Source organism: Rhinatrema bivittatum, chromosome 16 (genome assembly GCF_901001135.1).
Source record: "Rhinatrema bivittatum chromosome 16, aRhiBiv1.1, whole genome shotgun sequence".
Taxonomy (NCBI): Eukaryota; Metazoa; Chordata; class Amphibia; order Gymnophiona; family Rhinatrematidae; genus Rhinatrema; species Rhinatrema bivittatum.
In genome coordinates, this window is record NC_042630.1 from 3,813,180 (window position 1) to 3,840,472 (window position 27,293).

The following is a 27,293-nucleotide window of genomic DNA, read 5'->3' on the forward strand; positions in this document are numbered from 1 at the left end:
AGTGGTAAAAGGGAGGGACGGGACAGTGAGAGAGTAGGAAGGGCACAGGGGCAGTGAGAGAGTAGGAAGGGCGCAGGGGCAGTGAGAGAGTAGGAAGGGCGCAGGGGCAGTGAGAGAGTAGGAAGGGCACAGGGGCAGTGAGAGAGTAGGAAGGGCGCAGGGGCAGTGAGAGAGTAGGAAGGGCACAGGGGCAGTGAGAGAGGAGGAAGGGTGCAGGGGCAGTGAGAGAGTAGGAAGGACGCAGGGGCAGTGAGAGAGTAGGAAGGGCACAGGGGCAGTGAGAGAGTAGGAAGGGCGCAGGGGCAGTGAGAGAGTAGGAAGGGCACAGGGGCAGTGAGAGAGTAGGAAGGGCGCAGGGGCAGTGAGAGAGTAGGAAGGGCGCAGGGACGGGGCAGTGAGAGAGTAGGAAGGGCGCAGGGGCAGTGAGAGAGTAGGAAGGGCACAGGGGCAGTGAGAGAGTAGGAAGGGCGCAGGGGCAGTGAGAGAGTAGGAAGGGCGCAGGGGCAGTGAGAGAGTAGGAAGGGCGCAGGGACGGGGCAGTGAGAGAGTAGGAAGGGCGCAGGGACGGGCAGTGAGAGAGTAGGAAGGGCGCAGGGGCAGTGAGAGAGTAGGAAGGGCGCAGGGACGGGGCAGTGAGAGAGTAGGAAGGGCGCAGGGGCAGTGAGAGAGTAGGAAGGGCGCAGGGGCAGTGAGAGATTAGGAAGGGCACAGGGGCAGTGAGAGAGTAGGAAGGGCACAGGGACGGGGCAGTGAGAGAGTAGGAAGGGCGCAGGGGCAGTGAGAGAGTAGGAAGGGCGCAGGGACGGGGCAGTGAGAGAGTAGGAAGGGTGCAGGTGAGACCCGCTCCATCGGCTTGTGCCCCCTTCACCTTGGCGCTGGGGGTGACGTGACCTGAACATGTAAGTCGGGGAGTTGCCTTTGGAGCTGTGAGGGGGATGAAGGCCGGGGACGATGCGTTTGCAGGAAGCGATGAGGTCCTCGCACAGCAGCAGCGTTCTCAGCCGCAGGCTCTTGGGTTGCAAAGAGCCTTCCCTTCCCCTTCAGGGTCCCACCGCCCTCGCTCATTGGGAGGGGGGGGGGGTAAGAGAGCAAAACCACCAAAAAACCTCGAACCAGCGCAAGTCGTAACAATACTGAGAGCTTACAGTCACCGTGTTCCTGTCCCGGAGAGCTTACAGCCTTATAGCTGGAGCCAGGGTGGAGCGGGCATCCTCCGGGCCCACAGCCTCACCCTCATGTGTGCCCTCCCCCTCCTGCTCAGGGGACCGCCCCTGAATATTCCTTGCGCTCCTCCCTCCCCATCCTTCTCCCGTCGCTGCTCAGCCAAAGGGAAACTCGTAATTTCATGAGCTGGGAGGGAGATGTGGGAGGAGGAGTGTGGGGAGGAGCTGGAGAAGCAGGCAGCCATCTTTAAAGGCTTGATGATGTCACATAGCGTTTTTAAACCCGAGGCACGGGGCATCTCGAGGTCTGGGTCCTCCGGCCTCTGCTCCCTCCGCGCGCCCCCTCATTTGCGCATAAAAAGCCGCAGAGCACGGCCGGCTGCACGCTGCTGAGGGCGCCGTGGGTGTGAATGTCTGTGACTTCGTGGTAAAGGCTCTGCAATCCTTCCCCTCTCTCTCTCTCTCTTTCTTGACTCTTGGACCTGTTGCCAGGATGTCATGTGACTGTCAGTTCCCTGCCCAGCCCTTGGTGTCACAGGCTGGACCATGGTGACAAATCTAGAGGAAAGAAGCCAGCCTAGGCTTTGCATCATCTCTTGCTAGCCAGTCGAGGGGGGGAACATGGCCTGGAAGTGTCTGTACCCAGTCCTCCTCCTGTCCCACGCCGGGGCTTACGGATCAGGTAGTAAGTTATTTTGGAAACTCTTTTTTGCAAACTTCCCATTATGAAAAACTGTGTGCATGCATGTGGGTGGGTAGGAATGTCAGACTTCATGTGTTTGTGTTGGGAAGGGGGGTGCTAGGATTTGTGTGTTTCTGTTGGGAAGGCTATCAGGGTGCATGCATGTGGGTGGGTAGGGATGTCAGACTTCATGTGTTTGTGTTGGGAAGGGGGTGCTAGGATTTGTGTGTTTCTGTTGGGAAGGCTATCAGGGTGCATGCATGTGGGTGGGTAGGGATGTCAGACTTCATGTGTTTGTGTTGGGAAGGCTATCAGGGTGCATGCATGTGGGTGGGTAGGGATGTCAGACTTCATGTGTTTGTGTTGGGAAGGCTATCAGGGTGCATGCATGTGGGTGGGTAGGGATGTCAGACTTCATGTGTTTGTGTTGGGAAGGGGGTGCTAGGATTTGTGTGTTTCTGTTGGGAAGGCTATCAGGGTGCATGCATGTGAGTGGGTAGGGATGTCAGACTTCATGTGTTTGTGTTGGGAAGGGGGTGCTAGGATTTGTGTGTTTCTGTTGGGAAGGCTATCAGGGTGCATGCATGTGAGTGGGTAGGGATGTCAGACTTCATGTGTTTGTGTTGGGAAGGCTATCAGGGTGCATGCATGTGGGTGGGTAGGGATGTCAGACTTCATGTGTTTGTGTTGGGAAGGGGGTGCTAGGATTTGTGTGTTTCTGTTGGGAAGGCTATCAGGGTGCATGCATGTGAGTGGGTAGGGATGTCAGACTTCATGTGTTTGTGTTGGGAAGGGGGTGCTAGGATTTGTGTGTTTCTGTTGGGAAGGCTATCAGGGTGCATGCATGTGAGTGGGTAGGAATGTCAGACTTCATGTGTTTGTGTTGGGAAGGGGGTGCTAGGATTTCTGTGTTTCTGTTGGGAAGGCTATCAGGGTGCATGCATGTGGATGGGTAGGGATGTCAGACTACATGTGTTTGTGTTGGGAAGGGGGTGCTAGGATTTGTGTGTTTCTGTTGGGAAGGCTATCAGGGTGCATGCATGTGGGTGGGGTAGGGATGTCAGACTTCATGTGTTTGTGTTGGGAAGGGGGTGCTAGGATTTGTGTGTTTCTGTTGGGAAGGCTATCAGGGTGCATGCATGTGGGTGGGTAGGAATGTCAGACTTCATGTGTTTGTGTTGGGAAGGGGGTGCTAGGATTTGTGTGTTTCTGTTGGGAAGGCTATCAGGGTGCATGCATGTGAATGGGTAGGAATGTCAGACTTCATGTGTTTGTGTTGGGAAGGGGGTGCTAGGATTTGTGTGTTTCTGTTGGGAAGGCTATCAGGGTGCATGCATGTGGGTGGGTAGGAATGTCAGACTTCATGTGTTTGTGTTGGGAAGGGGGTGCTAGGATTTCTGTGTTTCTGTTGGGAAGGCTATCAGGGTGCATGCATGTGAGTGGGTAGGGATGTCAGACTTCATGTGTTTGTGTTGGGAAGGGGGTGCTAGGATTTCTGTGTTTCTGTTGGGAAGGCTATCAGGGTGCATGCATGTGAGTGGGTAGGGATGTCAGACTTCATGTGTTTGTGTTGGGAAGGGGGTGCTAGGATTTGTGTGTTTCTGTTGGGAAGGCTATCAGGGTGCATGCATGTGGGTGGGTAGGAATGTCAGACTTCATGTGTTTGTGTTGGGAAGGGGGTGCTAGGATTTGTGTGTTTCTGTTGGGAAGGCTATCAGGGTGCATGCATGTGAGTGGGTAGGGATGTCAGACTTCATGTGTTTGTGTTGGGAAGGGGGGTGCTAGGATTTGTGTGTTTCTGTTGGGAAGGCTATCAGGGTGCATGCATGTGGGTGGGTAGGAATGTCAGACTTCATGTGTTTGTGTTGGGAAGGGGGTGCTAGGATTTCTGTGTTTCTGTTGGGAAGGCTATCAGGGTGCATGCATGTGGATGGGTAGGGATGTCAGACTTCATGTGTTTGTGTTGGGAAGGGGGTGCTAGGATTTGTGTGTTTCTGTTGGGAAGGCTATCAGGGTGCATGCATGTGGATGGGTAGGGATGTCAGACTAGATGTGTTTGTGTTGGGAAGGGGGTGCTAGGATTTGTGTGTTTCTGTTGGGAAGGCTATCAGGGTGCATGCATGTGAGTGGGTAGGGATGTCAGACTACATGTGTTTGTGTTGGGAAGGGGGTGCTAGGATTTCTGTGTTTCTGTTGGGAAGGCTATCAGGGTGCATGCATGTGGATGGGTAGGGATGTCAGACTTCATGTGTTTGTGTTGGGAAGGGGGTGCTAGGATTTCTGTGTTTCTGTTGGGAAGGCTATCAGGGTGCATGCATGTGAGTGGGTAGGGATGTCAGACTTCATGTGTTTGTGTTGGGAAGGGGGTGCTAGGATTTGTGTGTTTCTGTTGGGAAGGCTATCAGGGTGCATGCATGTGAGTGGGTAGGGATGTCAGACTTCATGTGTTTGTGTTGGGAAGGGGGGTGCTAGGATTTGTGTGTTTCTGTTGGGAAGGCTATCAGGGTGCATGCATGTGAGTGGGTAGGGATGTCAGACTTCATGTGTTTGTGTTGGGAAGGGGGTGCTAGGATTTGTGTGTTTCTGTTGGGAAGGCTATCAGGGTGCATGCATGTGGGTGGGTAGGAATGTCAGACTTCATGTGTTTGTGTTGGGAAGGGGGTGCTAGGATTTCTGTGTTTCTGTTGGGAAGGCTATCAGGGTGCATGCATGTGGGTGGGTAGGAATGTCAGACTTCATGTGTTTGTGTTGGGAAGGGGGTGCTAGGATTTGTGTGTTTCTGTTGGGAAGGCTATCAGGGTGCATGCATGTGAGTGGGTAGGGATGTCAGACTTCATGTGTTTGTGTTGGGAAGGGGGTGCTAGGATTTGTGTGTTTCTGTTGGGAAGGCTATCAGGGTGCATGCATGTGGGTGGGTAGGGATGTCAGACTTCATGTGTTTGTGTTGGGAAGGGGGTGCTAGGATTTCTGTGTTTCTGTTGGGAAGGCTATCAGGGTGCATGCATGTGAGTGGGTAGGGATGTCAGACTTCATGTGTTTGTGTTGGGAAGGGGGTGCTAGGATTTCTGTGTTTCTGTTGGGAAGGCTATCAGGGTGCATGCATGTGAGTGGGTAGGGATGTCAGACTTCATGTGTTTGTGTTGGGAAGGGGGGTGCTAGGATTTCTGTGTTTCTGTTGGGAAGGCTATCAGGGTGCATGCATGTGGGTGGGTAGGAATGTCAGACTTCATGTGTTTGTGTTGGGAAGGGGGTGCTAGGATTTGTGTGTTTCTGTTGGGAAGGCTATCAGGGTGCATGCATGTGAGTGGGTAGGGATGTCAGACTACATGTGTTTGTGTTGGGAAGGGGGTGCTAGGATTTCTGTGTTTCTGTTGGGAAGGCTATCAGGGTGCATGCATGTGGATGGGTAGGGATGTCAGACTTCATGTGTTTGTGTTGGGAAGGGGGTGCTAGGATTTGTGTGTTTCTGTTGGGAAGGCTATCAGGGTGCATGCATGTGGATGGGTAGGGATGTCAGACTACATGTGTTTGTGTTGGGAAGGGGGTGCTAGGATTTGTGTGTTTCTGTTGGGAAGGCTATCAGGGTGCATGCATGTGAGTGGGTAGGGATGTCAGACTACATGTGTTTGTGTTGGGAAGGGGGTGCTAGGATTTCTGTGTTTCTGTTGGGAAGGCTATCAGGGTGCATGCATGTGGATGGGTAGGGATGTCAGACTTCATGTGTTTGTGTTGGGAAGGGGGGTGCTAGGATTTCTGTGTTTCTGTTGGGAAGGCTATCAGGGTGCATGCATGTGAGTGGGTAGGGATGTCAGACTTCATGTGTTTGTGTTGGGAAGGGGGTGCTAGGATTTGTGTGTTTCTGTTGGGAAGGCTATCAGGGTGCATGCATGTGAGTGGGTAGGGATGTCAGACTTCATGTGTTTGTGTTGGGAAGGGGGTGCTAGGATTTGTGTGTTTCTGTTGGGAAGGCTATCAGGGTGCATGCATGTGGATGGGTAGGAATGTCAGACTTCATGTGTTTGTGTTGGGAAGGGGGTGCTAGGATTTGTGTGTTTCTGTTGGGAAGGCTATCAGGGTGCATGCATGTGAGTGGGTAGGGATGTCAGACTTCATGTGTTTGTGTTGGGAAGGGGGTGCTAGGATTTGTGTGTTTCTGTTGGGAAGGCTATCAGGGTGCATGCATGTGGGTGGGTAGGGATGTCAGACTTCATGTGTTTGTGTTGGGAAGGGGGTGCTAGGATTTGTGTGTTTCTGTTGGGAAGGCTATCAGGGTGCATGCATGTGGGTGGGTAGGGATGTCAGACTTCATGTGTTTGTGTTGGGAAGGGGGTGCTAGGATTTGTGTGTTTCTGTTGGGAAGGCTATCAGGGTGCATGCATGTGGGTGGGTAGGGATGTCAGACTTCATGTGTTTGTGTTGGGAAGGGGGTGCTAGGATTTGTGTGGGAACGCTATCCGTGTGCGTGAGTTTGCGGTGGGAAGGGCTGTCAATGTGTGTCAATGTGTGTGAAAGGAATGCTAGGAGGAGTAGCTGAAGAGGAAGACTCAGGAAAGGAGATGGGCATGAGCTTAATAAAAATGCAGACCTTTTATTCCCAAAGTGATTAAAAAAAAAAAAAAAAAGTACCATCTGAAGACAAAAAAAAAGCAAAAAAGAAAGGAGACCTAGGAGTAAGAAACAAATAGGCAAGGGTGCCACAAATGTGGCAGGGGATTGCTTTCTAAAGTCTGGAGGAGGGAGCATGGCAGATTGAAGAGTTTGTGCCTTGAGTGGACAATTTTGACAGCGTGGACTTTGGGGAGGCTGGTGGGGGTCAGAGAGCCAAGGTCCCAGCATGCGACCCTCCCAAAAAAATACAAAAAATCTAATATTGCCCCCACAGTGCAGGGGACGGAGCGAAAAGCAAAAATGCAAAAAGAAATAGGAAGACAGCGCAATCTATAAGCAGAGATGATTCGGTCACCCTGAGCTTTCTTACTCTCATTCTGTGCTCTTTAAAATGAAAGCCACTTTATCCTGCCTTCACCTTCTCTCATCCTGCTGCTTCTGTCCGTTTTCTCCTGCTTCCTTCTCCTGTCCCCTTGCTCCTTCTCTCCCTCACCTGCTCTTCACTCCCTGTATCACCTCCCCCTCTGTCTCCCTCAGGGTGGGGGCGAGGGAGGGGGGAGAGGGGGAGGTGGAGCGCCCCTGGAGAGGAGGTGGAGGGCACTTATGGGGGCAGCAACCTGCTTTTTACCACAGCAGGAAGCAGAAAACTGCCTGAGCTTTGTGCGCTGTTTCCTCTCTGCAGTAAGTCCCGCACTGCCTGAATTGAGACATTTTCTTCAGATGTGGGGAGGGGCCCCAGAGGTTCTGCAGATAATCTGGGGGGGGGGGGGGGGTAGGTCCTGATTTCTAGAGCTGTCACAGCCCAGGGCAGACTGGGAGCAGGACATCGACCAATCTTCAGTAACTTTTATTTCCAGGTAGGTACAAGAGCTGTGGATTTGCTTTTGAAAGCCCAGATGTTACAGAAATGCATGTTAAAGCTTTACCTGCTTCTCCTCCTCTCCTGGGAGGAGAGAACCCCTGAAATAAAAAGCGTAAGAGAAGAAATGATTTCAGTGCCGGCTGAGATCCCCTCCCTGCGCCACAGCTCTGCCGATGCCCCTCGCTCCTGCTGCCCCGGCGCCGAGCCCTCCTCCCCACCACAGGAAGTCTGCTGATGGCGCACAGCCAGAAGTCTCTCTCTCTCCTCTCTCTCTCCTCTCTCGTAAATTACTTTTGCTTTTGCCTTCCCCATCATGAGAGATCCCCCGAAACGATGGACCACAAATATGAAATCCTATACAAGCAGCAAACATGCAAAGCGCGACTACATGAGAAGTACAAATGAGGACAGGTAGAGAGGAGTCTGATCCTCGCCGCCCCTCACTCTTACCTCTCAGTGCAGGGGCTCTCCCCCGCCCCCACGCACAGGATCCCCAGCCCAGTGCTCTTCTCTCGGCAGCGGGAGCTCGCCAGGCCTGCATCTTCCTGCGGAACGAGAGCTAATCTGACGAGGAAGACGATCCCAACGTGCAGGGGAGGGGGCCGGGGGCCAGGGCAGAATAAGCGCCTGACCGCCTCTGCATACCCCGCACCTCCCGAGACTGCGGCCGAGGTCTGGGCAAGGAACGTGTGGCTTCAGAGCCCAGAGAGTGGGTGACTGTGCCCCAGAGAGGACCTAACGCCTTCCCCTTTCTCTCCCCTTCCCACCTCCTGCCAGGCATTTCCCAGGTGCAGCTTGTGGGAGGAAGCTCCAGGTGCCAGGGGCGGCTGGAGGTCACCTACGATGGCAGGCGGGGGAGCGTGTGCCCGGACAGGTGGAACATCCGGCAGGCGGCCGTCGTCTGCGCCCAGCTGGGCTGTGGCCCCGCTCAGGAGTCCCTCACCGACCCCCAGTTCGGGGCGGGCAGCGGGCCTCACTGCTTGTCGGAGATCGACTGCTTTGGCCCGGAGAAAGAGCTGTCAGCCTGCGACCGGGGGGCCCTGTCTTGGACGCCTACAGACCACCAGTGGGACGCGGGAGTCATCTGCTCGCCTTCTGGTACAGTAAATATCCCATTCCTAACTCACTAACCAGCCAACTGCCACTGACTTAACTCCTTCCCTAGCCTACAATCTCACTTACTTACCGGCTAATCCTTACCCACTAACTAACCATGAACCAGTCACTACGCAATAAACCATCTCACGCTCTAACTAACCAACCGCCAGCCCAAAATCCATCTAACGTGGACACTAAGTACGTGCTGGTTACCAACAAAACTAATACGAAAACATCCTAATAACCAGACAAATAGTATTAAGCAACCAGCTAGTTTATCTGTTGGCCAGTGGAGCTACTAACCAACCAGTTAGCTAATTAACTGGGAATAGCCACTACGCATCACTGTGATAGCAGCATGGGATGTAATATTACTGCTTTGGATGCATGGAAAATTCTTATCTACAAATTACTCATGAACCAACTAGTAAGTTATTAGCAAACCAGTAACTTAACCAACTATCCAAATATCTTACTAAGCAGCCGACCAACCAAGCAGTCAGCTGACTCTCAGTAAGCCAAGATACTAACAGCCATTAACTTATTAAATAATTAGCCACCAGTCTTGTTTTATAAATACAATAAACTTTATTGACAATAAATACATTAATGATATACATTTACGCCCATTTTACAAAGCAATCATTAGAGGCGTTGTGATTAACGCAGCGCTCCCTAACGTTGCATCAGAAAACGAGGGCATTGCTAATAAGAGAGCAGTTTTTATAATTAGTTCTGGCCATTGGATCAGGTACTTAAAGCTGAAGAGTAAGCTGAGGTGGCTCCCGGTGCTCGCTGTCCAAGAATCTCGGATTACGTCACAGGTGCCGGGAACGAAGGTTGCCTTTCAGACTTAGCGTAACCCACGGTTATAATGATCTGAAAAGTTAACGAGCGCTAGCATTTGGCTGCCTCAGGATCAGAAGCAGGCAGATATCTAACCTGCCCTCTTAAACAACCCAGCAATGATGAATCACTAAACTCCTCCACCACAGGCAGCACAGTAACCGGCCATCTATCAATGCAAATATTTTTAAATGAATATTTGTCACCTACTGTAAACCGGTTTGATATGTTCGCATGAAAAATTCGGTTTATAAAAATTATTAAATATTTGTTGCCAGAGGATGTGGTTAGTGCAGTTAGTGTAGCTGGGTTTAAAAAAGGTTTGGATAAGTTCTTGGAGGAGAAGTCCATTAAAGGCTATTAATCAAGTTTACTTAGGGAATAGCCACTGCTATTAATTGCATCAGTGGCATGGGATCTTCTTAGTGTTTGGGTAATTGCCAGGTTCTTGAGGCCTGGTTTGGCCTCTGTTGGAAACAGGATGCTGGGCTTGATGGACCCTTGGTCTGACCCAGCATGGCAATTTCTTATGTTCTTATTAAATAAATAAATAAATAAACCAAGGAAGTTAACTAGAAAACAAGCCCCCCAGCTCCAGATACTGGTCTAGATCTGTCTTTACTAGTTACTTTGGTTAGAAGACTGGGCAGTGATGATTAACTTTCCTAACTCCAATATCATTTAACTCCCTTCAATCATCATGCTTCGCTAGTTATAGCATTAATAACCACCTCTTACAATGTTATCATTTACATATATAATTATCTGATCTTTTTTTTCCTTCTTAATCCAAGTTATTGTTTCCCTGTTACATGTAACTGCTTTTCTGCACTATTGTTCAAATTGTAAAGTTTATTATATTGTGCACCCCTGTTCCTTGTGAACCAGCATGATGGGACTTCTGTCTTGAATGTTGGTATATAAAAAAACTTAAATAAATAAATAAATAAATAAATTAACCCTCTTGTATCTGGTGCCCTAATTTTCAGTTATTGGTGGAGCAATGCTGCCATCTGTTGGCTGTTTTGCAGATTGCAGGTGCTTTTCTGATTTATATTCCGCCCTTCACACCCGTTGGACCTGTTTCAGGTGTCCTCTCTTTCATTTCCCCCCCCCTCCCTCCCCACCAGGTATTTCCAATGTGAGGCTGGTCGGTGGTCAAAGCAATTGTATGGGGCTCCTTGAGGTTAATATCGGGAGCAACTGGGGAACCGTCTGCGACAAGGACTGGGGGAGCCAGGACGCTGCCGTGGTCTGCAAGCAGCTGAAGTGCGGCTCTGCCCTGGAAGAGCTCGAAGGAGGCCCCATCAGTCCCAGCCACTCAGGGTCCTGGCTGCTGACCTCAGCCTTCTGCGCTGGCTCCGAGTCCAGCCTGTCAGAGTGTGGGGCGAGCACGTGGTCTGGTGGGACTGACTGCCAACGTAACGGGGATGCCAACGTGAGCTGTGCCCCTGACTCAGGTAAGAGGGGACCCTGCTGCTCAGGGTGAGATCATCCCTTCATGTTATGCACAGAGAGCGGGGGTATCCGAGGCATGGGGGAGAGGGAAGGAGGCGGACCTTTTCCAGTTTAAGGGGCCAACGAAATAAAGTGCGTTCAGCCCTAGCGCGCAGGTTCACGCTCGGTTGGACGTGCATTTTGGATGCGCTAGCAGAACTCCCGATGCAACGAGGGGATTAGCGCATCCAAAACGCGTGTCCAAAGAAACGTGTAAAACAACACCGCACTAGAACGCTGACAATTATTCCAAGTGTTCCCAATCACTTTTTACATTAAATATATTTTTTGTATTTTAATAATTTGATGTATTTTTTTGTCAAGGTAAGGACCTCCTATAATGTCAATGAGAGTACAAGGATCCGTACTCACAGTCTCTGGTGGAAACTTCCACAATAAGATTTCTATTGGCGTATCATTTTTGCCCTCAAATCTTTATAATCATTGGTCCAACCTTAATTTCTAAATTTTTTCTTTAAACAAGCAATATTACTTAAATTTCTTATATTAATGTGCTTTGACGTTATAAAACAGAATAGCACTTATCAGATGAAGGAAAGCTGGATCGTAGCCAACATATCGCACAACGAGCTGCCCGACACGGCTCGTGTTTCGTCAACTGCTTCCTCAGGGGCTCTCGATATGTAGAAAAGTTTGACTACAAAAATCAAACAGAATAAAGGATCATTTAACTGTTCAAAAAAGAAAGTTTTAAGCAATCCAAACATACATACTTTGCACGATATTTTTCTTCAGTTCTGCTTGTAACAAGTCCCACAGCATTTCCTCATAGTAAACCTCCATTTTGTAATGATGACATCATTTTCAAACCCTACCATAGACTGTTGTAGCAGCCAATCAGAACACATGCCGAGAGAAACCAATCAAAAGCTTAACATAGCTGTTCTTCAAAGCAACGTAAGCCATTCAACTGAATCGTTCATGCCAAATGGTGTATAACACTTCAAAGTAAAAGTCCATTTTTGTTCAGTATAATTCAGTAAAGAACGGAGATCACCTCCCCGTTCTGAAGATGTCAACTGGTCCAAAATTGTCCACTGCAGTTGATCAAAGGAATGAAAAAATTCCATGCAGTGTTTCACCAACGGGGCTTCTAAATACTGGGTGTTCAAACGACTTCTGTGTTCTCTCAGCCTGATTTTAACTGGTATAGAGGTGCGTCTAATATATAACAAAGGATATGAACACTGGATCACATAAACCACATTCTTAGAGGTGCAATCGGTTATGTATCTTTTTTTTATATATTCTGCCCGTAATTGGATGCTGCCACTCTGCGCCAATTATCGCTTGAGAACACATTTCACAAGAGTTACATTTATTATGTGAACCCATGATGTTATTATGATTCCTTGAAGTTGGTAATACATGGACTACACGGTCCCGGATGTTTCTCCCTCTTTAATAGGAGATCAAAGGTGGATCTGTAAAAATGTTTTTATGTAACTGTAAGACGTGCCAATGTCTCCGAATGCTTGCTGCAATTGAATGAGATCTATCGGAGTGTTGTAATACACATACATTTGTTGTATTCTCATGCTTCGACTGGTATTCTAAAAGGGCTGATTGAGAAGAATATTTAGCCCATTTATATGCTTTATACACGACTGCCCAAGGATAGCCTCTTTCAAAAAACTTCAAGGCCATAATATGTGATTGAGTTTTAAATTCTTTATCTGTGGAACAGATTCTCCGTAGTCTAAAAAATTGACTGATGGGAAGGCCATTTTTGAAAGCAGTAGGGTGAAAGCTATGGTAACGAAGCAGATTATTCCGCTCAATAGGCTTCCGATAGATCGTCGTATCAATTGTATTACAATGTTTAGTAATCAGAATGTCCAAAAATGATATCTGCCGTTGACTATATTCAAAAGTAAATTTCAAGTGAACATCAATTGTAGTCAAACTTTTCTACATATCGAGAGCCCCTGAGGAAGCAGTTGACGAAACAAGAGCCGTGTCGGGCAGCTCGTTGTGCGATATGTTGGCTACAATCCAGCTTTCCTTCATCTGATAAGTGCTATTCTGTTTTATAACGTCAAAGCACATTAATATAAGAAATTTAAGTAATATTGCTTGTTTAAAGAAAAAATTTAGAAATTAAGGTTGGACCGATGATTATAAAGATTTGAGGGCAAAAATGATACGCCAATAGAAATCTTATTGTGGAAGTTTCCACCAGAGACTGTGAGTACGGATCCTTGTACTCTCATTGACATTATAGGAGGTCCTTACCTTGACAAAAAAATACATCAAATTATTAAAATACAAAAAATATATTTAATGTAAAAAGTGATTGGGAACACTTGGAATAATTGTCAGCGTTCTAGTGCGGTGTTGTTTTCATATTATATGTTACGGATTACAACACATTTGCAGTTATTTGGTTGCACAAAGAAACGTTGGGTCAGTAGCGCTCATCGCGTGCGGATTCCATGCTGAGGAGGCTTTGAGCAATTGCCCCCTGATGCAGAAAATCACTGGGCGCCCAACGCGCAATTTTTAATGCGGCAATTTAACTCCAGCCCCGGAGCTGGCCTAGGTCATACTGCGAGTCAAGGGCTCATGGAAAAACAAAAAATACTGCTTTTGAAATAAAACACATTAAAAAAAAAAACAACAACACGCTAAACCCCTTCCCCACCTCTGGGAATTTGGCAGGGGGCAAAGTTCAACCAAAACAAGTCCCTTAATTTCAAAAGTCACATTTCTACAGCCATCACACAAGCAGGCTTGATATCAAGAATTCAATCACGAATAGCGAATGCCTTTTTATTCACCAAACAAAAATTAAAATAGATTTAAAATCGATTGTTGATGGAGGGCGAGGAGACACAGGACCTTCAAGAGAGGCGCACACAGCCATGGCTCCTGGGCGCCCGATGCTTCTGAGTGCTAGGGGCACACAATGTTTACCTAGCGCGTCCTTTGAGCGTGGCAGATCATTTAAATAAGGCATCGGGCACCCAGGAGAAGTGGATGTGCATTTTAGGAAACCTCCATACGAGCGCCCGTTATACTGCGCATCTTATTGCATCGGCCTGTAAGTGTTGGCCTGCTGACTCTTGGCATAACCCGCAGTAAACGAGGGTCTCAGAGAGCTGGCCAATCCTGATATTCAGATTTGCATATCTTTGCTGCCACCACTCCATGGATAAAGCAGAAAGCCGCACGGGCATATCCAGTCCTGGGTTCTGAACTGACATCTCGGTGTGGTGTTTATGTTCCTGGATTGTTCATTTGACATCTTATCAGCCAAATCCATGTCACGCGAGAAAAGCTGAGCTGGTCCTGGTTTTACTGCATACAGTGCATGGACTGCTCATTCCTGCTACTCCAGGCAGTGCATTGTGGGTAAAAAACTTGGGTAGGCTCAGCCTGTGCTAGGTAACTCTAGCAAAATGAATCCCCCTGAGTTGGTATCAGAGAAACAGACATGAACCTAAAGCCTCTGTCTGGGAGTCGAGCTGGGTTCCACCAGCCCTGGCATTTCCTTCTGCCAACGCCTTCCTTTTTGACTGTGTTCTGGGCTTCCTCTGATCTGCCGTCCTGTTCCTAGGTGGCCTGGAGCTGCGCCTTGTGAATGGAAGCAGCAGCTGTGATGGGAGAGTGGAGGTGCGGTACAAGGGCACCTGGGGCTCTGCCTCCCAGTTCCACTGGGATATGGAGGAAGCCCAGGTGGTCTGCAAGCAACTAAGATGTGGCGAGGCCAGAAGAGTGATGAGAAATGATTACTTTGGACCTGGCCCTGGTTTGATGTGGCTGAAGGCTACCTACTGCAGTGGGTCAGAAACTCAACTGTCTGACTGCGGGCTGCTGATCTCAGGCCAGGCACTATCTCCTAATTCAGGGGATAATGTTGGGGTCATCTGTGGAGGTAATTACTGCCATGAATTGAAATCGTAAAATGTGTGAGAGCCATGGAAATCATAGAACGATGACACTAGAAGGGAATTTAAAGGTCACCTAGAGTCAGAGAAAGATGTGACTGGAAGGGACCTGGGGAGGTCATCCAGAGTCAGAGAAAGATGGGGCTGTTTGGGAGGTCATCTAGAGTTAGAGAAAGATGAGACTGGAAGGGACCTGGGGAAGTCATCTAGAGTCAGAGAAAGATGGGGCTGGGAGGGACCGCGGGAGGTCATCTAGAGTTAGAGAAAGATGAGACTGGAAGGGACCTGGGGAGGTCATCTAGAGTCAGAGAAAGATGGGGCTGGGAGGGACCGCGGGAGGTCATCTAGAGTCAGAGAAAGATGGGGCTGGGAGGGACCTCGGGAGGTCATCCAGAGTCAGAGAAAGATGGGGCTGGGGGGACCTTGGGAGGTCATCTAGAGTCAGAGAAAGATGGAGCTGGAAGGGACCTCGGAAGGTCATCTAGAGTCAGAGAAAGATGGGGTGGAAGGGACCTCGGGAGGTCATCCAGAGTCAGAGAAAGATGGGGTGGAAGGGACCTCGGGAGGTCATCTAGAGTCAGAGAAGGATGGGGCTGGGAGGGACCTTGGGAGGTCATCTAGAGTCAGAGAAAGATGGTGCTGGGAGGGACCTTGGGAGGTCATCTAGAGTTAGAGAAAGATGGGGCTGGAAGGGACCGTGGGAGGTCATCTAGAGTCAGAGAAAGATGGGGTGGAAGGGACCTTGGGAGGTCATCTAGAGTCAGAGAAAGATGGGGCTGGGAGGGACCTTGGGAGGTCATCTAGAGTCAGAGAAAGATGGTGCTGGGAGGGACCTTGGGAGGTCATCTAGAGTCAGAGAAAGATGGTGCTGGGAGGGACCTTGGGAGGTCATCTAGAGTTAGAGAAAGATGGGGCTGGAAGGGACCGTGGGAGGTCATCTAGAGTCAGAGAAAGATGGGGTGGAAGGGACCTTGGGAGGTCATCTAGAGTCAGAGAAAGATGGGGTGGAAGGGACCTTGGGAGGTCATCTAGAGTCAGAGAAAGATGGTGCTGGGAGGGACCTTGGGAGGTCATCTAGAGTTAGAGAAAGATGGGGCTGGAAGGGACCGTGGGAGGTCATCCAGAGTCAGAGAAAGATGGGGCTGGAAGGGACCTCGGGAGGTCATCTAGAGTCAGAGAAAGATGGGGCTGGAAGGGACCTTGGGAGGTCATCTAGAGTCAGAGAAAGATGGGGTGGAAGGGACCTCGGGAGGTCATCTAGAGTCAGAGAAAGATGGGGCTTGGAGGGACCTGGGGAGGTCATCCAGAGTCAGAGAAAGATGGGGCTGGAAGGGACCTCGGGAGGTCATCTAGAGTCAGAGAAAGACGGGGCTGGGAGGGACCTGGGGAGATGTAGTTCATTCTGTAGCCTCCTGGCAGGATCCCCTATGTCTAAGCCATCCTGGATGGATTGTTTGTTAACTCTCTGATATATTTTCTCCCATCCTGGCAGGTCCGTTGTCCCAGTGGAGTGTGGTGTTTGTGCTGCTCCGTGGCATCTTTTACTTTTGCACCTTCGCAGCGATTCACCTCGGCTACTTCATTACAGGGAGGAGCAGCTCCAAAAAGCACGAGAGGGGTAAGCCAGTCAATGCGCACCCTACGGAAGAGCCGGGGCAATAAAGCGCGCCAGCCTAGCGCACAGGTTTACGAGCAGCTGGGTGCACGTTTTGGACGCGCTAGACTAGCACCCGATGAAATAAGGAGAGTTCATCGCATCCAAATCTCTTGCCCACAGTTTTGTAGCTGCTAGCGCCCTTCACATGTAAATGCCGTGAGGATGAGGCGCCCAACGAGCTCCTTTTAATGCAGCAAGTTTAACTCCAGCCCCAGAGGTGGCGTAAAGTCAATCTGTGGGTCAAGGGCTCATGAGAAATGTAAAGACGCCGTCCTCTGCGGCTCCTCCTACTCAGTATTGTTGTGACACTTAAATCTACTGCTTGTGGTGTTGATTAAAAGCAAACATTCTGGACGCACAATTCACATGTCCACAGCACGGGGCGCTTAGCTATGGGCGTCTTCAGCAGCCTCTGCAAGAGCGGGGTAAAAGCGGAGGATTGTACCGCGCGCTCATTGTAACTGGGGGCGCCCGACGCTAACGACGCACAATTCTCCCCAGCGCGTCCTTTTTCATGCAGCCCCTCGTTTAAATACTGCGTCGGGTGCCCAGAGGATGTGGCTGCGTGTGCGTGAGGAAAACGGGCGCTCAGTATGGAAACCCGTGTCAAGGCGCGTCTTCTTTCCTCGGCCCAGGAGTGCGCGAAGAGAAGGGTGCAGTGCCAGGAGAGGAGAGCACGCTACCTGTCACGTCCGACGTAAGCCCTGGCAGAGGCGCGGGATAAAATTACAAAGCAATCCCATCTGACTCCATAACGTCACCGCCGTCTCATCGTCTCTCATGCACATAAATACCACTCAGCGGGGCCGCGGACTAACGCGCGCTGAAGCTGCCGCGTGCCTTCCCGTGGAAAGCCCTATACGGGGTTTTCTGCCCAGGAAAAAAAGTGCGCACAAATGCACTTTTTTCTGCGCAAACGCATCCTAATGGCATGGAAAGGAGGCGATTTCCCAATCATGGGCGAGGCAGGAGCCTTGCTAATGCTAGTGCGGGTTTTTTTACTGCCACGGTCAGGGCCATTTCGCTCTGTGGTGCGGCTGCGTGTCCGTGCGGCTCTTCCCGATGCTGTGGTGTAGCCTGCAGCCCGGCCGAAGGCTTGGCAGGTGACAGAGGTCATGGCACTCAGTTATTGGAAATATTAAAAATGCATTCCGGGGCGACACCTTCACCGAGTAGGGAGACCCGTTCGCTTGCTGGCTTTTACGCGCCGATGATCGGCGTGGACGCGGCTGCTTATTACACGGGGCCTCACCGAGCTCAGGGACGCACATTTCTTCATGAGCGCGCGGATTCCTGCAACACAAACCGTTTGCGTAATTTATTATTTTTTTAATATCCCGTGGAAGCGCCGGCCTTAGCCGCAAGCGGTGATCGAAACCCGCACTCGGAGCTAGCGCCTGTTTTGCCTCGGGTCTTATTACATCGACCCCATTGTGCGATAACGCTAGCCCCAGGATCGAGAAAGTTTGCTTCTGCGAGGGGGGGGGGGGTGGATGGGGCAAGCTGAGCGAGCAATGCCTGCAGGCAGACGCCTTGCCCGTGGAGGAAAGCCTGCGTCACAGCCCTTTCATTTCCCCCTGATCCCACCTCTACCGCCCACCCCACTCCCACCCGTCCAATTCCTTCCAGCTCCCCAACTGCCCTCATGCAGAGCAAAATAACTTTCCCTGAACCTCCCTTCTTATTTACTGCTCAGATTCCCCACAGTTCAAACATGAAAAGAGAGCAGCCTTTCCAGTATGTGCAGGTGGTAATTACAACAGGCCTCAGCAGATTTCTCTGCCAGGGATGCATTCCTGGCTGCCCTCCCTCTATCTTTCCTCGTCCTAGGGCAAATCTCTGAAGGCTCCCATAAGTAAGTTGGGCTACGAGCCGCTGGGTGTCTCATTCATGGAGCGCTGGTGCCACCTGCGGGCCAGAGATGAGATGGTAGCTCTGCTAATGTAATGGGCACAATTTCCATTTCTATTGAAATAATTAATAAAGGCTCAGTGTGCTGCAGCAGTCACAAAACAAACAGAATGTTGGGAATTATTAGGAAGGGAATGGTTAATAGAACGGAAAATGTCATAATGCCTCTGTATCGCTCCATGGTGAGACCGCACCTTGAATACTGTGTACAATTCTGGTCGCCGCATCTCAAAAAAGATATAATTGCGATGGAGAAGGTACAGAGAAGGGCTACCAAAATGATAAAGGGGATGGAACAGCTCCCCTATGAGGAAAGGCTGAAGAGGTTAGGGCTGTTCAGCTTGGAGAAGAGACGACTGAGGGGGGATATGATAGAGGTCTTTAAGATCATGAGAGATCTTGAATGAGTAGATGTGAATTGGTTATTTACACTTTTGGATAATAGAAGGACTAGGGGGCATTCCATGAAGTTAGCAAGTAGCACATTTAAAACTAATCGGAGAAAATTCTTTTTCACTCAATGCACAATTAAACTCTGGAATTTGTTGCCAGATGATGTGGTTAGTGCAGTTAGTGTAGCTGTGTTTAAAAAAGGTTTGGATAAGTTCTTGGAGGAGAAGTCCATTAATGGCTATTAATCAATTTTACTTAGGGAATAGCCACTGCTATTAATTGCATCAGTAGCATGGGTTCTTCTTAGTGTTTGGGTACTTGCCAGGTTCTTATGGCCTGGTTTGGCCTCTGTTGGAAACAGGATGCTGGGTTTGATGGACCCTTGGTCTGACTCAGTATGGCAATTTCTTATGTTCTTATGTAAAGGTTAGAAAAGAAACGGAAAATCAGGAAGCCTCATCAAAAGGAGCTGAGCTAACCTGTTGGCTTTTTGAGAAATTATGTAACCTTCCTTCTCCCTGATCAAAGAACACATTTTGCTATGAGGCAGTGATAAAGGGAAGTGTCAGCTCTTGAATATTAACAACATGTGGATTAGGTCAGTCCTGGATAAAAGTCGGTGGACAGAGAATGAGATAACTTCTTCCTAATGTAATAATACAGACTGTCCCTCCCCCACCTCTGAGGATCCTCTGTGCTTATCCCAGGCTTTACCCCTCACTCCCCCACCTCTGAGGATCCTCTGTGCTTATCCCAGGCTTTACCCCTCACTCCCCCACCTCTGAGGATCCTCTGTGCTTATCCCAGGCTTTACCTCTCACTTCCCCACCTCTGAGGATCCTCTGTGCTTATCCCAAGCTTTACCCCTCACTCCCCCACTCTGAGGATCCTCTGTGCTTATCCCAGGCTTTACCCCTCACTCCCCCACCTCTGAGGATCCTCTGTGCCCGTCCCAGGCTTTACCTCTCACTCCCGCACCTCTGAGGATCCTCTGTGCTTATCCCAGGCTTTACCCCTCACTCCCCCACCTCTGAGGATCCTCTGTGCTTATCCCAGGCTTTACCCCTCACTCCCCCACCTCTGAGGATCCTCTGTGCTTATCCCAGGCTTTACCCCTCACTCCCCCACCTCTGAGGATCCTCTGTGCTTATCCCAGGCTTTTTTGAAGCTCAGTATGGATTTTCTCTCCCCTCCCATCTTCCTGTGTATCCTGCACGCTTTCCTTATGTTGCACTTCACGCTCTCCGCATGAGACTCACGCTCTGACCCTTTTTTAATTAAAGTTCCTTGGTCCTGGGACATTGTTAAGCCCCTTATCCCTTCCTCACTAAAATCATTGCCAGGATGGCTTCCCCTGGGAAAAGCAGTCCATGAGGTCACCGAGTACGAAACTGCGTCCTGCGGCTCTTCCTTCCCCACCCAGCGCTATTTGGGCAGCCGGAGATCTGCATTTATCCCCTCCCCCTCCGCAGTGCCAGAGATTTTTAGGGAAAGCTCTTTCTGGACTCTCTGCATCAAGTCTCAAAACTCTCGGTTTTTTTTTTTCCCCAGAACTGCGCCGGAGGTTTCGGAGATCCGAGGGGGCCGTGGAAGAGGAGGTTGAGGTTTAGCAGGAGGAAGAGGAATAGGAGAGCTTCCCCCTTCAGTGCACAGCAGCCCAGCTGTTTCCTGACTCACTCAGAAACCACACCTCTCTGCCCTTGTGTTTTGATTGTAAGGTTGGGTCTTTGTTTGAAAACAGCAGGATTACCAAACTTCCTCTTCTTTTTTTAATAAGAACTGACTCTGTAACCAGAGGTGATCAGCACTATGAAGTTGTTTTTTTTTTCATTTAAAGATCCCACTCAGCTGCTCCTGCCAATTGAAATCAGGGTATTTTGGGCAGGGGGTGCTGCTGTGCTGATCATCATCATAGTTCCTTCCCCTCATTTGGGCAGAATGCTGATACCTCATTAACTCGTCACACTGATACACAGAAAGCATGAATACAGCACGGAGAACTGAAGTACGGAACGTATGGAAACATTTTTTTTTACAAAGAAGGGGTGAGGCCATAATTAAAGGTTCCTGCATTTTATTCTTAGAATTTGTTAAAATATAAGTAAAAAGTAGATATATGTTAAGATCATTGAGATAGGTGATCCATGAATAAGACCTGTGTGTATGTTGCTGCCCCTGGGACTCCAATTTCAGATCCCTTCACTTTATTGTTTTAACATCAGTTTTTGGTTTCTGTAGAGAGAAAAAAGTGTCTACCATTTTCTCTGTGGCTGAAGCCACTGGAGAGTCAGCGGGAATGCCTCTGGACCGTGCTCGTCTCTGCTGACCGCTGATGTTTCTCACTCATGTCCTGGAGGGTCAGCGGGAATGCCTCTGGACCGTGCTCATCTCTGCTGACCGCTGATGTTTCTCACTCATGTCCTGGAGGGTCAGCGGGAATGCCTCTGGACCGTGCTCGTCTCTGCTGACCGCTGATGTTTCTCACTCATGTCCTGGAGGGTCAGTGGGAATGCCTTTGGACCGTGCTCGTCTCTGCTGACCGCTGATGTTTCTCACTCGTGTCCTGGAGGGTCAGCGGGAATGCCTCTGGACCGTGCTCGTCTCTGCTGACCGCTGATGTTTCTCACTCATGTCCTGGAGGGTCAGCGGGAATGCCTCTGGACCGTGCTCGTCTCTGCTGACCGCTGATGTTTCTCACTCATGTCCTGGAGGGTCAGCGGGAATGCCTCTGGACCGTGCTCATCTCTGCTGACCGCTGATGTTTCTCACTCGTGTCCTGGAGAGTCAGCGAGTCAGCGGGAATGCCTCTGGACTGTGCTCGTCTCTGCTGACCGCTGATGCTTCTCACTCGGGTCCTGGAGGGTCAGCGGCAATTCCTCTGGACCATGCTTGTCTCTGCTGACTGCTGATGTTTCTCACTCGTGTCCTGGAGAGTCAGCGGGAATGCCTCTGGACTGTGCTCATCTCTGCTGACCGCTGATGTTTCTCACTCGTGTCCTGGAGAGTCAGCGGGAATGCCTCCGGACTGTGCTCGTCTCTGCTGACCGCTGATGTTTCTCACTCGTGTCCTGGACGGGGGGGACACCCCCGAGGTTCACGCCTTTGCTGGTTCAGAGTCTGGAGCGCGCGCGCCCTTACATCATCAGGAACATGGCAGATCCGCAGCGTCAGGCCAGGCCTGGGATTCCAGGAAGAAAATGGCGAGAAGAAGCCATGGCAGCATCTGTCCGTCAGACCCAAAGGGAGTTGCCACAATGTAGAGAGGGTGGAGCGAGGGCGAGAACAGGCACGAACGCAACCATATGCATTCAAGTTGAAGTAACAGGCTTAGGTTTAGGGTAGTAACCACCTCAACTAGCAAGTTACTCCCATGCTTATTTGTTTACTGTGCAATTCAGTCCTTGTTGGTTGTTGTCTGAATTTAAATACTCTTTTCTTCATTCCCCCACTGCCGTTGAAGCAGTGAGCTGCGCTAGATATGCATTCAAAGTGAAGTATCAGGCTTAATTGGTTCGGTGTAGTAACCGCCGCAACAAGCAAGCTACTCTCACACATATTTGTCCACCCAGACTGTGGAATTCAGTCCTTGTTGGTTGTTGTCTGGATGTAAATCCTCTTATCTTTATTGTCTGCAGAAGGGTCATTGCAGTCTGTCTCTATAGTGTAATATGGTGACATATAATATTGCATGGTAATGTATGATATAGTGATGTATGTATATGTTTAGGTATTTATTGGATTCATGTCTGGCAGTCTGGGGATGGGAGGGTCAGTTTTGCACTGTTGGCGATTGATCACCCTTTCTGCTGACTCAGCTAGCAATGCCCCTGCTATGAAGATCAGTGCCGTCCTCGGCATAAGCAGGAAGCACTGTGGTCATTACACTATTCATAATTTCATTTAATTGCTCCCTTTGAGGGCACTTTTCGAAGGGATTTGAGCAGGTAAAACAGTGTTTTATGTGCACAGGTGACCTTTTATAAAATCGCCTGCCTGATATGTGGGTAAACCTCTGAGCGTACGTCATGTCAATGTTTAAATTTTCCCAGACTGAGCAGAGGCATTGCTGGGGGAGAAGTTGGGGAGTGGTTAGGATTTATGTACACCCCTTTGGATTTTAAACAGGGCTCGTGTCAATCTTGCCAGTACATTTCTGCACACATAGTTTATAGTTTATTAGATTTTTTTATACCGCCGTATTGGCGTTAGCCTTCACAGCGGTTTACAAGATACACATTTGAAAAACAGTAAAACAGTTGCATGGGGTAGATTTGCAGGGAGTATGTTTGCTGACTTTCTCATGTGGGCAGATTGTAAGTTACCCTCCTGATGACCATCTCTGCCAACGCTTTCATCTCCCTGTACAGCCTCTCGAAATCTGCTGAACTATTTGTCAAACCACTAATCAAAGGTCATCTATGAATGTGGCTTTCTTAATTTTCATGTCTGCATGTAATTAATCAAAAACATAATAAAACCTTGCCTGCCTTAATAGAGAAGACCAACGCTTGCTACTTTCTAAGGGATGTAATATTTCTCAATGCCCTCTACACCTGATCCACAAATCTGTTTCTGATCTGTTGCAATCTCTTTTCCTCCAGGCAGAGTTTTGCTGTTTCATTGTCACATAGCAGAGGATCGGTTTCCCAGTCAGCAGGCAATTCACTTGCCATGTGATACAGATTGATCTTTAACACCTTTATGTGCCAGCCACAAAGAGTTCTGACGTCTTTATGATTTATTATTAGTCTTTATTTAGTTGATTGAAATTTCATCTTTCAGGCACATCAAAGCAGATCACATTCAGGTACTGCAGGTGTTTCCCTGTCCGCAGAGGGCTCACAGTCTGCATTTCTACCTGAGGCAAGGGAGCATGAGGTGACCTGTCCAAGGTCACAAGGAGTAGCCACATGGCCCCTGGGTGTGATAAATTCCACAGCCCTGCCACAGAGGGAGGCTCCTGCTGAGTTCCCCAGTAATGCACCCCCCTCTCCTCTACAAGATGAGCATAGAGCAGGAATCAGATGGAAGCCTGGGCAGTGTTAAGTTACTTTATCCATGTTGCCTCTCTGTACTGGAAGGGTAGGTAGCATTATCATTATAAAACTGGGTTTATCTTTTCATTGGCATGCAGAGTTATCAAATCAGGAAAATTCACACACATAGTCTTCACGCTAAAGCACAGAAACACTAGCAGTCACAAGAGAGTAGTCTGGCAACCATCTAGCAGTGGGAGGTCCAAGGGGAGATGGCGGTCACCTAGGAGTGACCAGGAAGGTGCATCACAAAACTGGTAGATGAGTAGCCAGTGTTACATGTAGTGACTGCATGACCCACTAGGGGCACAGCTGAGGGCTTCACTTTTGTTGAGCGCCAGGTAGAGAGGGGATTGGTTGCCACTCTTTTCAATTTCCAAAGTGGAGTTGGATTTGGTGGGATCCGGTAGTGTCCAGATGTCCTGATTCCAAGACTGAAGGAAGAAGAACCATCTGGGAGAGTGCTACCATTTCCATGAGGGAAGAGATGGACTTTCTGACTCCAGGGGCTTCCAGGAGAGAAGACACCTTGGGGAAGCTGCGAGAGTCTTCCGAGCTCAGCACTAGTACTGCCTTATCTAACAACTGGTTTATTCTAGGCTCTATTTTATATATTTTTTTCCCATTGCTGCACTATTTTCCAGTAAAATTCTTTCTGGTTTGGGATACAAAAGTTCTGTATGGACTGTTTTCATTTTTGAGAGGGATCCTTCTCAGGGTCCTAAAGGTTGAACCTGTTCCCATCACAGAACCCCTGTACCAGAAGGTGCACCAAGTTGCCCATGCACTGAGGTCTGACCCCCCCTGGAAAGGGGAGGGGTTACATTAGGTAAAATGTTTTCTATTAAAGAAAAAGTCTTCTTAGGGCTCCTTTTACCTCCCTATTTTTCAGGCTATAAATCATGGGGTTAAACATGGGGATTAAAACATTATACAGCAGAACAAAATACTTGTTTTGATTCCCTGACATCATGGACGCTGGTCTCATATACAAACCAATGAGAGTCCCGTAGAAGAGAATAACGACCGTGAGGTGGGAGGAGCAGGTGGAGAAGGCTTTGCGCCTCCCCTCTGTGGAACGGATCCTCAGGATGGTGGAGATGATGTAGACATAAGATGCAAGGGTTAAGAGAAAGCAAGGCAGGTAAAAAAATGCACCCAAAATATAAGTCACACAATCAAATGCATAGGTGCTGGAGCAAGAGAATTTCGTGAGTGCTGAAGGGTCACAGAAGAAATGATTAATCTCATTGATCCCACAATAGGAGAAAAGAGAGAGAAGGACCGTGTGTGCCACAGGGACCAGAAACCCAATGATCCAGGTCCCTGTGTTGATCAGCACACAGAGCCTCTGGTTCATAATCACAGCGTAGCGCAGGGGGTGACAGACTGCCACGTAGCGGTCATAGCCCATGAGGGAAAGCAGAATAAATTCTACAGATGTGAAAGCCAGATATAAATACATCTGTGTAAAACACCCAACTGCAGAAATCCTCTGATGCTTCCTTATGAAGATATCCAGCAGTTTGGGGAGGGTGAGTGAGGTGGAGGAGATATCGAGGAAGGACAAGTTACAGAGGAAAAAGTACATGGGGGTGTGCAGGTGAGGGTCCAGGCACGTCAGGGCTATAATAGTGAGGTTCCCCATCAGGATGATCAGGTAAATCAGTAAGAACAGAAGGAAAAGGGGGATTTGCAATTTTGGAAATTCAGAAAACCCAAGAATGATGAATTCTGTTACTTTGGTGAGATTTTCCTCTTGCATAGCTCCTAGAAGGAAGGAGAAGCAATATTTTGAGATACAGAACTTACTCTAATAACACAAGTGCCATTGGTTACTAGAGAACAGCCACGTGTATAATGAATTATGCTGCCTTACCATGTTGGACCCTGAAGTCCAGCCTTCTGTGCACAGCCTGTGGTGGGGATATTTGATGTAATTATTTGTTTAATACATGCTTTATGTGGGTGTTGGGCATCATCCCAGAAGCTACTCCATGCTAGGAGTGATAAAGCTGAGTCCTTCCTTGCCCTCGCCTGAGACTCTCGGTGAAGCTCGCAGCTGCGATGGACATCGGGCTCAGACGCGACTGAAACTTTCTGCAATGAGATGGGCAGTTCTGTTGTGGTGTTAGAAACTGTAAGGAAATAAGTTCATCTTCTCGTTACCTGAACATATGGAGAATTTTTTAAGGGATAAAGAGCTTGAGAAAATGAATCAAGCTTCAGCAACAAATGTGGGTTGAATAAAATTGTAATGTGTCCTCCTATCTTCATTAGTTATTTTTTCCTATATGGTTATTGTTTTAAGGCTCCCTTTATGGGTTAAATGATGCAATTGTTATATCATTTTTCTTTTTGTAATGTTATATTTTGATGTTTATGTATTGCACATTTATTTACTTTGATTGTGAAGGAAAATTATAATCATGTAAGAGTGATTGAAACTTAATAAAAATTAAATTATAAAAAAAAAAAGAAACTGTAACAGATCTGAAGATCTGAAGAGAGGGCAGGAAGAACATTGCAGAATGTTTTTCAGTTCTTAGAGGTCTCATTTCTCTCCAGCTACTTTGCTGTGTCACTTTCACTGATTCTGGGGAAAAGTTTAAGGACTGGGTACGAATCTCAAAAGTGCTTTTTCTGCATCTCTTCCTAGTGTTATTACTATTCTTCATTACATTCAGAAAATGCCACTATTACAAAACTTGCAGTGATTTACTACTTATGGAAAAATCAATCCCCCCCCCCCCATGACAATACAATAAAACCTACATAAATGAGAGAAATAAAAACAATATGCACCCCCCCCCCCCCCCGTTGGAGCAGGGAAATGCAGTCAGGAGCTCAGCGCTGAGTATCAGCATCTTGCAGCTAACGCAGGGGCCTGAGTCCTGGCAAGGGAAGGCCTCAGCTTCTCACGCTGCTGCATTTGCATGCAAGATGCATAAATATTTCATTACAGTGCATCGGCTCCTGCTATTCCAGTGCCACTCGAACTCCTTCTTAGACCTAAAATCCTGACCTGCTGGGTCTCTGCCCATTCGCCTAAACAAAGTCCTGCCAGATTGACCTCAGATTTCTAAAGTTTTGTTGCTCCTTCCTCTCTTTCCTCCCAGTTTCTCTGAAACTTCTCGCACTCAGCTTCCTATTTCTTTATTTTTCTCATATGCTCTTGGCTCTTCTGCATTCTCGTTGCACACAGCACCCAGGTCTCATTGGGCTTCTCTATCGGATTCCTAAATAATCTCCTTCCTCCATGCCTTCTCTCTCCACCCCTGGATTTCCTTCTCCCTCTCTCCTCACCAGCACCTCTCCCCCCACCTCCAGATCCTGTCTCACTTACCTACCTGCTTTGGAGATGTTATCAAGTAAAGTCCCCGATTCCTCTTCTCTGCATCCATCACTCATTGCTTCTCTTCTCAGGTGACTCCCCCTTAGTTGCTGGTATCTTCCATCCACTTGTAAGCTCTTAGGGGTAGGGACCCGCAGACTCATTCTGCTGCTCTCTCTCTCTCTTGGATACTGACAGTGCATCACATGCGATGCTAACAATACTAAGGTTTGTAATAGTGGCACACTCAGGAGTCCTTACCTTCAGGGTAGGGGGTGGGAGTGCACGTCCTCTG

General features: G+C 48.8%; 1 protein-coding gene across 2 annotated transcripts; it reads left to right on the forward strand.

The window, feature by feature from the left end:
* The first annotated feature begins 1 nt into the window (after window position 1).
* LOC115078005 (deleted in malignant brain tumors 1 protein-like) lies at window positions 2–21,828 on the forward strand. 2 transcript variants are annotated; one of them, XM_029580545.1, is made up of 7 exons: window positions 2–899; window positions 1,656–1,848; window positions 8,093–8,413; window positions 10,390–10,719; window positions 14,337–14,654; window positions 16,160–16,285; window positions 20,180–21,828. In XM_029580545.1, exons 2-7 carry the CDS (start codon window positions 1,785–1,787, stop codon window positions 20,236–20,238), a joined length of 1,218 nt encoding a protein of 405 aa, XP_029436405.1. In that variant the 5' UTR covers window positions 2–899; window positions 1,656–1,784; the 3' UTR covers window positions 20,239–21,828. The 2 variants fall into 2 exon arrangements, with proteins under 2 accessions (XP_029436405.1, XP_029436406.1); XM_029580546.1 differs by having other exon boundaries at window positions 2–1,845.
* Window positions 21,829–27,293: the final 5,465 nt, after the last annotated feature.